The 14,017-nt window shown below is 44.0% G+C and overlaps 1 protein-coding gene across 3 annotated transcripts in view; it reads right to left on the minus strand.

Annotated features, from left to right (window-relative positions):
- The window catches only part of fam53b (family with sequence similarity 53 member B), a 20,769-nt gene extending 7,489 nt beyond the window's left edge, over positions 1 to 13,280 (minus strand). The window contains exons 1-2 of one of the 3 annotated variants that reach the window (XM_056233769.1): positions 13,132 to 13,280; positions 802 to 985 (exon numbers count right to left, since the gene is read on the minus strand). In XM_056233769.1, coding sequence (XP_056089744.1) covers positions 802 to 888 — 87 coding nt within the window. In that variant the 5' untranslated portion in view covers positions 889 to 985; positions 13,132 to 13,280. Of the gene's footprint in view, positions 1 to 801; positions 986 to 10,230; positions 10,420 to 13,093 lie in introns of those variants that run through there. The other 2 variants (XM_056233770.1, XM_056233771.1) reach the window with 2 other exon arrangements.
- Positions 13,281 to 14,017: the final 737 nt, after the last annotated feature.

Below are 14,017 nucleotides of genomic sequence, written 5' to 3' on the forward strand. Positions count from 1 at the left end.
ATCTCAGCAGCTCTTGATGCTTGCCTTGCACAACACATTATGAGAGACGAGAAAGAAGCGGCACCGCTGAACACTCACGCTGTTTGTGAAATTGCGTCTGGCAGATAGTTGTTAAAAGAATGATTTGATTTTATAATCTGTGTGGATTACGATTGCGGGAATTTCCCGCATTATAAATGGGAGACCTGCGGGAATGATTAGAATTATGCGCAATACCCGCGCCGAAATTCGAGCCCTGCAATAGTTTAAAACAAGACGTTTGTAGTAGCCTTCTGATTACTGGAGTCCATTAATCGAACTTCCATGCCTCTTATATAGTAATTATATATTGTAGTATGTAGGCTACCAATTTACTAATGCAATTAATGCTCACACTCGGTTTCTCTCGTGCTCTGTCGCTCGCGCGCAGACACACTCGGAGTTCTGTAGCCTCCGGGCTGGTTGCGGATGAGACAATTGTTGAATGAGACAACACGCGAGGTGAGGGGGAACAAAAGCAAGGAGGCGGGGGCGAGCACAGCACAGAGAAGGCAAACTAGCAAAGTGGCAAAATCAGGATTAAATATAAACAATATATCGATATATACGATATGTCAAAATCCATATCGTGTTTAAAAAATATCTCGATATATTTTAAATATCGAGATATCGCCCACCCCTAATACGCGCCAGTGTGTGTTAGAGGCTAAGTACAAGTTTAGCATAGATGTATTTTGAGAGTTTCGCTCTCTGTGACCCTGGAGAGGCGTGTTTCTTACTGTGACCCCTGTGACCTTACTGTGACCCCAGTGTGTTTCTTACCGGCGGCAGAGGCGCTCTGACGCTTACATCATCGACGGCCTTCTTCTCCAGTGTTTTAGTGTGAATAATTACCATGGCAACACACATCTTTGCCACAGTCCATTCCAGTGCAGGCGAGTTCTAGTGAAGCTCATTCTTCAAGTGCAGCGCTGACCCCGACGACCTTCAGACGACCTCTTGACCCCTGCAGAGAGAACGAGAGAGAGAGTTCACATCAGTGACATCACTCAGCCGCTACTAGTGAAATCATCTTCAGGAAAGAAAGTCCGAGTCGCAGTAATGGAAACATTAGCCCACGACAGAGTTCCTGCTAATAAAGCGGGTCAGGTGACGCCGTATGCGAAGCACAACCCGAACCCGGCGATGCGGAGGACAAGCTGTGCGCTGTTGGCTCGAGGTCATGTGATCAAGCTGGAGTAAGTGTGTCCTCACGGCTATCAAACACACAGTTCCTCGAGCGACTCGGACGTGAGAGAGCTGGGACTGTCAGTGTCTATGGGTTAGGGCTACTCTCAGCTTTTTTGTTTTATTTGTTGTTACGCATGTTATATCTTCTTTTGATCTTGTTGTTCTGTTAAGTATGGAAGCTTGTTCCCGCCACAGAATGAAGAATAAAAAAGGTAATTGCGACTTTTTATCTCGCAATTCTGACTTTATTTCTCAGAATTGCGTGTTATAAAGTCAGAATTGCGAGATATTAAGTCAGAATTGCGAGATATTAAGTCAGAATTGCGAGATATTAAGTCAGAATTGCGAGATATTAAGTCAGAATTAAGTCAGAATTGCGAGATATTAAGTCAGAATTGCGAGATATTAAGTCAGAATTGCGAGATATTAAGTCAGAATTAAGTCAGAATTGCGAGATTAAGTCAGATATTAAGTCAGAATTGCGAGATATTAAGTCAGAATTAAGTCAGAATTGCGAGATTAAGTCAGATATTAAGTCAGAATTGCGAGATTAAGTCAGAATTAAGTCAGAATTGCGAGATATTAAGTCAGAATTGCGAGATATTAAGTCAGAATTGCGAGATATTAAGTCAGAATTAAGTCAGAATTGCGAGATATTAAGTCAGAATTGCGAGATATTAAGTCAGAATTAAGTCAGAATTGCGAGATATTAAGTCAGAATTGCGAGATATTAAGTCAGAATTGCGAGATATTAAGTCAGAATTGCGAGATATTAAGTCAGAATTAAGTCAGAATTGCGAGATATTAAGTCAGAATTGCGAGATATTAAGTCAGAATTGCGAGATATTAAGTCAGAATTAAGTCAGAATTGCGAGATTAAGTCAGATATTAAGTCAGAATTGCGAGATATTAAGTCAGAATTAAGTCAGAATTGCGAGATTAAGTCAGATATTAAGTCAGAATTGCGAGATTAAGTCAGAATTAAGTCAGAATTGCGAGATATTAAGTCAGAATTGCGAGATATTAAGTCAGAATTGCGAGATATTAAGTCAGAATTGCGAGATATTAAGTCAGAATTAAGTCAGAATTGCGAGATATTAAGTCAGAATTGCGAGATATTAAGTCAGAATTGCGAGATATTAAGTCAGAATTAAGTCAGAATTGCGAGATATTAAGTCAGAATTGCGAGATATTAAGTCAGAATTAAGTCAGAATTGCGAGATTAAGTCAGATATTAAGTCAGAATTGCGAGATATTAAGTCAGAATTAAGTCAGAATTGCGAGATTAAGTCAGATATTAAGTCAGAATTGCGAGATTAAGTCAGAATTGCGAGATATTAAGTCAGAATTGCGAGATATTAAGTCAGAATTGCGAGATATTAAGTCAGAATTAAGTCAGAATTGCGAGATATTAAGTCAGAATTGCGAGATATTAAGTCAGAATTAAGTCAGAATTGCGAGATATTAAGTCAGAATTGCGAGATATTAAGTCAGAATTGCGAGATATTAAGTCAGAATTGCGAGATATTAAGTCAGAATTAAGTCAGAATTGCGAGATATTAAGTCAGAATTGCGAGATATTAAGTCAGAATTGCGAGATATTAAGTCAGAATTAAGTCAGAATTGCGAGATTAAGTCAGATATTAAGTCAGAATTGCGAGATATTAAGTCAGAATTAAGTCAGAATTGCGAGATTAAGTCAGATATTAAGTCAGAATTGCGAGATTAAGTCAGAATTAAGTCAGAATTGCGAGATATTAAGTCAGAATTGCGAGATATTAAGTCAGAATTGCGAGATATTAAGTCAGAATTGCGAGATATTAAGTCAGAATTAACTCAGAATTGCGAGATATTAAGTCAGAATTGCGAGATATTAAGTCAGAATTGCGAGATATTAAGTCAGAATTAAGTCAGAATTGCGAGATATTAAGTCAGAATTGCGAGATATTAAGTCAGAATTAAGTCAGAATTGCGAGATTAAGTCAGATATTAAGTCAGAATTGCGAGATATTAAGTCAGAATTAAGTCAGAATTGCGAGATTAAGTCAGATATTAAGTCAGAATTGCGAGATTAAGTCAAAATTGCGAGATATTAAGTCAGAATTGCGAGATATTAAGTCAGAATTGCGAGATATTAAGTCAGAATTAAGTCAGAATTGCGAGATATTAAGTCAGAATTGCGAGATATTAAGTCAGAATTGCGAGATATTAAGTCAGAATTAAGTCAGAATTGCGAGATATTAAGTCAGAATTGCGAGATATTAAGTCAGAATTGCGAGATATTAAGTCAGAATTGCGAGATATTAAGTCAGAATTAAGTCAGAATTGCGAGATTAAGTCAGATATTAAGTCAGAATTGCGAGATATTAAGTCAGAATTAAGTCAGAATTGCGAGATTAAGTCAGATATTAAGTCAGAATTGCGAGATATTAAGTCAGAATTAAGTCAGAATTGCGAGATTAAGTCAGAATTGCGAGATATTAAGTCAGAATTAAGTCAGAATTGCGAGATTAAGTCAGATATTAAGTCAGAAGTGCGAGATTAAGTCAGAATTAAGACAGAATTGCGAGATATTAAGTCAGAATTGCGAGATATTAAGTCAGAATTGCGAGAAATATACTTGAAATTCTGACTTTTTTTCTCAGAATTGCATGTTTATAACTCGCAATTGACTTTATAATACGCAATGGGAGTATTATAATTGGGAGTTATAAAGTCAGTCTTTTTTTACTTAGAATTGGAGTTTATATCTCACAATTCTGAGAAAAGATGTCAGAATTGTTAGTTTTTTCTCTCGCAATTTTGACTTTATAACACGCAATTGCGACTTTATTTCAAGCAATTCTGACTTTATATCTGGCAATTGTGAGATTAAGTCACAATTATCTTTTAAAATGTTTTATTCAGTGGCGGAAACAAGCTACAGTAAAGCACGTTGGTCAGCCTAGTGGCTGTGGTAAATGTGCTATATAAATAAAATGTAACTTGAACTTGATATGCGTTCAATTCTAGTCAATCTGGTGTATTTTAGCGAAATTCTTCTATGCATCTCAATAGAAACAGCATCTCTTGTGCTTGAAATCTGATGTGAGATGAAAGGACCGGAGCTGGTCTATGACACCGGATCAGGGGTTTGGCAATAACAATAACAATGTGATGAAATAGATGAAATTTAAGTGAGAAACAATGGAATTTAGGAAAAAATAAAACTGATTTTACAGGGACGTATTTATTGTTAACTTGTTAATGCTTTATATATTCTTTTGACTAGACATGCTTTTTAATGATTAAAACCATTATTAAAATGGAATCCAGGAAAATAAACAACACAAAATTTAGGAAATATTTAGGAACATGATATAGACTGCAGATCAAATCCTCCTTTATAGTTGTGTGTGTCGTGACATGTTTAAAGTTAACACACACACACACACGTCGAGTGTGTTTGACATCTCCCGGGACTCGATAAGCCTCTATCTGAAGGGCGAGACTGAATTCAGCGTCTCGGATGCGTGACTCGACATTAAGAGCCACTTCAGGCCAATCAGCGAGCGGCACATTTCCTCCAAACAACAACAGATTACAGATTACTCCTGCCATCGTTCACTCACGGTCACGCCAGAGACTCGATCACATGACCAACAGATTACTCCTGCCATCGTTCACTCACGGTCACGCCAGAGACTCGATCACATGACCAACAGATTACTCCTGCCATCGTTCACTCACGGTCACGCCAGAGACTCGATCACATGACCAACAGATTACTCCTGCCATCGTTCACTCACGCTCACGCCAGACCCAGAGACTCGATCACATGACCTACAGATTACTCCTGCCATCGTTCACTCACGCCAGAGACTCGATCACATGACCAACAGATTACTCCTGCCATCGTTCACTCACGCTCACGCCAGACCCAGAGACTCGATCACATGACCTACAGATTACTCCTGCCATCGTTCACTCACGCCAGAGACTCGATCACATGACCAACAGATTACTCCTGCCATCGTTCACTCACGCCAGAGACTCGATCACATGACCTACAGATTACTCCTGCCATCGTTCACTCACGCTCACGCCAGACCCAGAGACTCGATCACATGACCAACAGATTACTCCTGCCATCGTTCACTCACGCCAGACCCAGAGACTCGATCACATGACCAACAGATTACTCCTGCCATCGTTCACTCACGGTCACGCCAGAGACTCGATCATATGACCAACAGATTACTCCTGCCATCGTTCACTCACAGTCACGCCAGAGACTCGATCACATGACCAACAGATTACTCCTGCCATCGTTCACTCACAGTCACGCCAGAGACTCGATCACATGACCAACAGATTACTCCTGCCATCGTTCACTCACGCTCACGCCAGAGACTCGATCATATGACCAACAGATTACTCCTGCCATCGTTCACTCACGGTCACGCCAGAGACTCGATCACATGACCAACAGATTACTCCTGCCATCGTTCACTCACGCCAGAGACTCGATCACATGACCTACAGATTACTCCTGCCATCGTTCACTCACGCTCACGCCAGACCCAGAGACTCGATCACATGACCAACAGATTACTCCTGCCATCGTTCACTCACGCCAGACCCAGAGACTCGATCACATGACCAACAGATTACTCCTGCCATCGTCCACTCACAGTCACGCCAGAGACTCGATCACATGACCAACAGATTACTCCTGCCATCGTTCACTCACGCCAGACCCAGAGACTCGATCACATGACCAACAGATTACTCCTGCCATCGTTCACTCACGCTCACGCCAGAGACTCGATCACATGACCAACAGATTACTCCTGCCATCGTTCACTCACGCTCACGCCAGAGACTCGATCATATGACCAACAGATTACTCCTGCCATCGTTCACTCACGCTCACGCCAGAGACTCGATCACATGACCAACAGATTACTCCTGCCATCGTTCACTCACGCTCACGCCAGAGACTCGATCATATGACCAACAGATTACTCCTGCCATCGTTCACTCACGCTCACGCCAGAGACTCGATCATATGACCAACAGATTACTCCTGCCATCGTTCACTCACGCTCACGCCAGAGACTCGATCACATGACCAACAGATTACTCCTGCCATCGTTCACTCACGCCAGACCCAGAGACTCGATCACATGACCAACAGATTACTCCTGCCATCGTTCACTCACGCTCACGCCAGAGACTCGATCACATGACCAACAGATTACTCCTGCCATCGTTCACTCACGCCAGACCCAGAGACTCGATCACATGACCAACAGATTACTCCTGCCATCGTTCACTCACGCTCACGCCAGAGACTCGATCACATGACCAACAGATTACTCCTGCCATCGTTCACTCACGCTCACGCCAGAGACTCGATCACATGACCAACAGATTACTCCTGCCATCGTTCACTCACGCTCACGCCAGAGACTCGATCACATGACCAACAGATTACTCCTGCCATCGTTCACTCACGCCAGACCCAGAGACTCGATCACATGACCAACAGATTACTCCTGCCATCGTTCACTCACGCTCACGCCAGAGACTCGATCACATGACCAACAGATTACTCCTGCCATCGTTCACTCACGCCAGACCCAGAGACTCGATCACATGACCAACAGATTACTCCTGCCATCGTTCACTCACGCTCACGCCAGAGACTCGATCACATGACCAACAGATTACTCCTGCCATCGTTCACTCACGGTCACGCCAGAGACTCGATCACATGACCAACAGATTACTCCTGCCATCGTTCACTCATGCTCACGCCAGAGACTCGATCACATGACCAACAGATTACTCCTGCCATCGTTCACTCACGGTCACGCCAGAGACTCGATCACATGACCAACAGATTACTCCTGCCATCGTTCACTCACGCTCACGCCAGAGACTCGATCATATGACCAACAGATTACTCCTGCCATCGTTCACTCACGGTCACGCCAGAGACTCGATCACATGACCAACAGATTACTCCTGCCATCGTTCACTCACGGTCACGCCAGAGACTCGATCACATGACCAACAGATTACTCCTGCCATCGTTCACTCACGCTCACGCCAGAGACTCGATCATATGACCAACAGATTACTCCTGCCATCGTTCACTCACGCCAGAGACTCGATCACATGACCTACAGATTACTCCTGCCATCGTTCACTCACGCTCACGCCAGACCCAGAGACTCGATCACATGACCTACAGATTACTCCTGCCATCGTTCACTCACGCTCACGCCAGACCCAGAGACTCGATCACATGACCAACAGATTACTCCTGCCATCGTTCACTCACGCTCACGCCAGAGACTCGATCACATGACCAACAGATTACTCCTGCCATCGTTCACTCACGGTCACGCCAGAGACTCGATCACATGACCAACAGATTACTCCTGCCATCGTTCACTCACGCTCACGCCAGAGACTCGATCATATGACCAACAGATTACTCCTGCCATCGTTCACTCACGCTCACGCCAGAGACTCGATCACATGACCAACAGATTACTCCTGCCATCGTTCACTCACGCTCACGCCAGAGACTCGATCACATGACCAACAGATTACTCCTGCCATCGTTCACTCACGCTCACGCCAGAGACTCGATCATATGACCAACAGATTACTCCTGCCATCGTTCACTCACGCTCACGCCAGAGACTCGATCACATGACCAACAGATTACTCCTGCCATCGTTCACTCACGCTCACGCCAGAGACTCGATCATATGACCAACAGATTACTCCTGCCATCGTTCACTCACGCTCACGCCAGAGACTCGATCACATGACCAACAGATTACTCCTGCCATCGTTCACTCACGCTCACGCCAGAGACTCGATCATATGACCAACAGATTACTCCTGCCATCGTTCACTCACGCTCACGCCAGAGACTCGATCATATGACCAACAGATTACTCCTGCCATCGTTCACTCACGCTCACGCCAGAGACTCGATCACATGACCAACAGATTACTCCTGCCATCGTTCACTCACGCTCACGCCAGAGACTCGATCACATGACCAACAGATTACTCCTGCCATCGTTCACTCACGCTCACGCCAGAGACTCGATCATATGACCAACAGATTACTCCTGCCATCGTTCACTCACGCCAGAGACTCGATCACATGACCAACAGATTACTCCTGCCATCGTTCACTCACGCTCACGCCAGAGACTCGATCACATGACCAACAGATTACTCCTGCCATCGTTCACTCACGGTCACGCCAGAGACTCGATCACATGACCAACAGATTACTCCTGCCATCGTTCACTCACGCTCACGCCAGAGACTCGATCACATGACCAACAGATTACTCCTGCCATCGTCCACTCACGCTCACGCCAGAGACTCGATCATATGACCAACAGATTACTCCTGCCATCGTTCACTCACGCTCACGCCAGAGACTCGATCATATGACCTACAGATTACTCCTGCCATCGTTCACTCACGCTCACGCCAGACCCAGAGACTCGATCACATGACCAACAGATTACTCCTGCCATCGTTCACTCACGCTCACGCCAGAGACTCGATCACATGACCAACAGATTACTCCTGCCATCGTTCACTCACGGTCACGCCAGAGACTCGATCACATGACCAACAGATTACTCCTGCCATCGTTCACTCACGCTCACGCCAGAGACTCGATCACATGACCAACAGATTACTCCTGCCATCGTCCACTCACGCTCACGCCAGAGACTCGATCATATGACCAACAGATTACTCCTGCCATCGTTCACTCACGCTCACGCCAGAGACTCGATCACATGACCAACAGATTACTCCTGCCATCGTTCACTCACGCTCACGCCAGAGACTCGATCACATGACCAACAGATTACTCCTGCCATCGTCCACTCACGCTCACGCCAGAGACTCGATCATATGACCAACAGATTACTCCTGCCATCGTTCACTCACGCTCACGCCAGACCCAGAGACTCGATCACATGACCAACAGATTACTCCTGCCATCGTTCACTCACGCTCACGCCAGAGACTCGATCATATGACCTACAGATTACTCCTGCCATCGTTCACTCACGCTCACGCCAGACCCAGAGACTCGATCACATGACCAACAGATTACTCCTGCCATCGTTCACTCACGCTCACGCCAGAGACTCGATCACATGACCAACAGATTACTCCTGCCAACGTTCACTCACGCTCACGCCAGACCCAGAGACTCGATCACATGACCAACAGATTACTCTCAACCGTTTGGATTTTCTGAGCACTATGATGTCATAATGCTCATGCTCCGCCCACGACCGCTGACAGACTGTCCCGTATTAGCATATTTCTGCCCTCAGCCATTCGACACGCCCCATGGAAGAGAGGAGGGCGTGTCAATCAAAAATCTAAAATTAAATCAATGGTGTGGGCGGTGCCGGTGCGCAAGTGATGTAACCGGTGTTGCTTCTGAACACCGGTAACACCGTCAACACCGAGTATCGTAGCTAGCCTAGCGGACGCCAGCTCATTCTGAACATAAATCTTCTCAAAACCAAAAGCGTGAACAGAAAACCCCTCCAGAGAAGGGTAAACCCGCAGCGACTCCAACAAGGGTTTCAGGGCTTTGGGAAGTTGCAGCGAATCAATTAGTCATATGAGCTTTGCTAGCCGACGCCACCTCACGCTCGGGCCAAACCAAACTCAACTAGGCGCGTCCACAAGGCCAGCCAACTCTGTGGCAACAGAAACAGCACAGATCCAGTTGTGAAACACATGTAGAAATGAAGCCAAACAGTGCGAGCCAAGAGTTTATAGTCCGTCGAGCACCACAGCTCCTCTGCCAGAGAACCGCACACGCTAACACTGCCAAACCGAGCCGTTAGCTTACACAATAGCGGCGCAAAGGAGCGAACGCCTTCACGAGACGCAGCTGCCCGACCGCTTAACATAAACACAAAAGACAGACAGGTTTCTTTTCATCGGAGAAACCTCAGTTTATACCCACTCCTGCTCGCAAACGTGAAGCTTTAACACTCAGGCCTGCAGGAGAGCGTATGCCACTGGAGCGCTGGTTAAAGTGTTACCAGGCAATAACTAGCAGAGAGACGCTGAAACACAAAGAAGCATTCATGTGCTCTGCTCTCCACACACACACACACGCTGATCACAAACACACGCTTACAGGAACACTGGCGCTTAGAAACATGAGCTAACGACACACAACGTTATCAAATCATCCGTACAACACCGCTCTGAATGGTTAGGTGACTGTCCCATATTTACTCACATCATGTGGTTTCATACACAAAAAGAGACGTTTAGAAGAATGTTCACAACGCTCTTTTTTCAATTTGAAAGGATTTTTATTTATTTATGATGGCTTGTGATGAAGTACAAACTATGGAAGCTTGTTTCCCCGCCACAAAATAAACAATAAAAAAGCTAATTGTGACTTTTTATCTCGCAATTCTGATTTTATCTCAGAATTGCATGATAAAGCAGCAATTGCGAGTTGTAACGTCAGAATTGCGTGATAAGTTGCAATTCTGAGGAAAAAAAGACTGCTCCATTATTTACTCACATCATGTGGTTTGTTTCATACACAGAAAGAGACGTTTAGAAGAATGTTCACGACGCTCTCTTCCGTTAAATGAAAGTATGAAAACAACAGTCCATATGATGCTTTTTCTGGATTGAATTTTAGGTTGTTTTTCACTACAAACACATTTCAACAAATGCATGAGTAAAACACGTGAGCTTGGCTTATATTCAGATGTCCCACAATGCATTGTGAATATTTGAGCGCTGCAATGAAGGGGATGATTTAAGTTTAAATCAGATGACATGTTAAGTTTCAGTCTGTTTCACACAGAAAGCATCATGTTTTTAGCATCCGTCTGCATGTTCTCTGCATGGGAAAAGGAGTAATGAACCATTTAACACTGAACCGGTTTACTAGGATAAAGCTCAATCAGAGCCGTTGCCCGTTCACAGATCAGCCGGCCCGTCTCGGTGATTCATGATCTCATGAGGCGCTTCCTCCGAGTCTGATGTCAACATGCAGAGAAAATATGGAACTGGCAATAACTGAAAACCAGCGGACTCATAAAGAGCATCTTGTGATTCACTATGGGAACTTCCACTGCGGTGCGTTCGCCGCATGCATTACGTGCCCTAGTTATCACAACACACACGCAGTGCGAGAAAAGTGCAGTCGCACAAGTCCAAAGGCCTCTCAGCGGATCAAACTCAAGACAACCACCGACATCTGTCTGAAGCAGATAAAACACACAAACATGCGTCAGGGGATTTAAACACTGAATCTGCAAAACAAACAATTAGTAAAGGTCATAATCAGCCTCTTTTATGTCACAGGAACAGTCAAACCTGTTCTTTCTAATGATGTCGAACAATGGCGTCTATCAAGCAGATCCACCCAACTCTTCAACCCAACTCTTCACCACACACACCTAAACACGCTGGGACTCTGTAAACACAACTAATCTACACTTTCCAGTGAGGCCAAGACTATAACACATAAGTTAATAACTAATGATCTTTGCAACGGAAGTGAATCAATCAAAACTAACTTTATCTGGACAATAACTTTATTCTAGATCTGCTGTAAAGCCTAAACACTCTCTGTTACTGTAATCTCCTGTTATCACTGTAATTTAAAGCTGCTGTGGAACATCTATATTGGTAAAGCGCTGTATAGATGAAGGAGACGAGTATAAACCCTCAGCCGGCTGGTTTGGTCGTTCACCGTGAAACACACACTTCACACACTGCTCACGAGACTTGCCAGTTCAGCGGAAGATGACGGCGTTAGGTGAGAAACACACACACACACACACCAGCAGCGACTGCAGGAAAGCTGGCTTCCCCGGAGCAGAACACCAGCCGACTGAGCTTCAGTTTCAGAAACCGAAACCCTCCTGTGAAACCCACACGGGCCAGAAGTGAAAACCCTCCTGCATACGGGCGGTCAGGAGCCACAGGCCGGGCCGGTGTTGATAACCAGATCCACACACTCTGCTGGAACTGGAGCTGCTCCTGCTCTGCTTCATCACTTCATCCTCCAGTTACAGCGAATATACTGCAATACTACACTATCAAAGAACACTTCATACTTCCATTACATACAATACTCAATTAGTGAATACTCTAAAAATACTACAATAGCTTAATACACTTCATTCTTCAATTATATAAAATACTCTAAAATACTGAATATCCTTAAAGTACTACATTATACAATACTACAATATCAAAATATACTTAATACTTCAATTATATAGAATACTCATATACTGAATACTCTAGAAATATTCAGCAAAATATAAGCAAAATACACTTCATTCTCCAAATAACGTTAAACAGAATACTCTAAACTAGTGAATACCCTAAAATACTGAACTCTATAAAATACTAACTTACACTTTCAAAATACACCTAATTCTTCAATTATATAGAATACTCTAGAAATACTACAAAATCAAAATACACTTCATTCTCCAACTACACAGAATACTCTAAACTACTGAATACTATTAAAATACTCTTAAAACATTTTTTCAGCAGGTTTCTGAAGTTTATCAGTTTAGAGTTTTCAGTTCGAGCTGAACAGGGTTTATGCTTTAACTTTGATCGTAAGTTCGAGTTTTGAAAAGTTTATTTTTGTAATTATGATCGTTGAAAGAAACTGACTGACTTTAGTTCGGTGTTTCCCAGCGCTCGGGGAACAAAAGCTACTGACGTCCGCGCGCGTCGCGGGAAACTCACGCACTCGCGCACTCACGAGCCCGCGAAACATCGGGAAACACACTGCAGTTCAGTCCATTATTTCACGGTAAATACTCACGGGACAGCGAGCGGCGGGTCGGATCGGTAAATACTCACGGGACAGCGAGCGGCGGGCCGGATCGGTAAATACGGTCCTTCAGATCATCTTCATCCCGCGGCCGAACACGCACGGAGAGCCGCGGGGGAACACGGAACCGCAGCCCAGCACAAAACACACACAAACACACTTCTAAACACCTTCACCCGAGAGAGAACTGTATTAATCTAAACAGAAACATCACTTACAATACCTGACGCAGGCAGACGCGGATATGATAACTATTTCTTATCGAACCGAAGAGGCTGCACCCCCGCGTGTGAATGGACTCGCCCTAGCCGTCACACAATATTACTACGCATTACAACAACTTAGTTAATACACACACACACAACACGGAAAGTTTGCCTCACCCTGATCAATCAATCTGATTTATGAACGAGTTCACACTACATCTGTCTAATAAAAAAAAAAAAAGTATAACAGTATGATACTTTGATAAATTGGTAGTTAAAATGTCAACAGCCATTGTGAGATTGAACTTGATAATTGTATATGGCTGCATAAGGGAAAGTGGAGATCTGGGTCAAAGCCTTTTTTATCACATGTGTCGTTTTCATTGGTCCTGCAGTGAGACCAGTGGATTCTGACACTCATGGGTTATAATATGTCCCAGTCCTGATCCCCGGGTTATCACAGCTGTACATGAGACTCTGTTGTCTTAATAGCTTTCCTGATTGATCAAGTTTCCACCATCATCGTTCAGAGCCGATGATGAAGATCAAGTCAAGTCACATTTATTTATATAACGCTTTTTGCAATATAGAGTGTTTCAAAGCAGCTTCACAGAGATAACAGGGAAATAATGCAATAAAGTTTGTTTCCAGAAGAGAATAGTGCCACAGTCCACACGTGTGACACAAACATCCTCAGAATCCATATGTT

The sequence above is a fragment of the Rhinichthys klamathensis genome, unplaced genomic scaffold (assembly GCF_029890125.1).
Source record: "Rhinichthys klamathensis goyatoka isolate OS25496 unplaced genomic scaffold, OSU_Roscu_1.1 h1tg000377l_1, whole genome shotgun sequence".
In the NCBI taxonomy this organism is placed as follows: domain Eukaryota; kingdom Metazoa; phylum Chordata; class Actinopteri; order Cypriniformes; family Leuciscidae; genus Rhinichthys; species Rhinichthys klamathensis.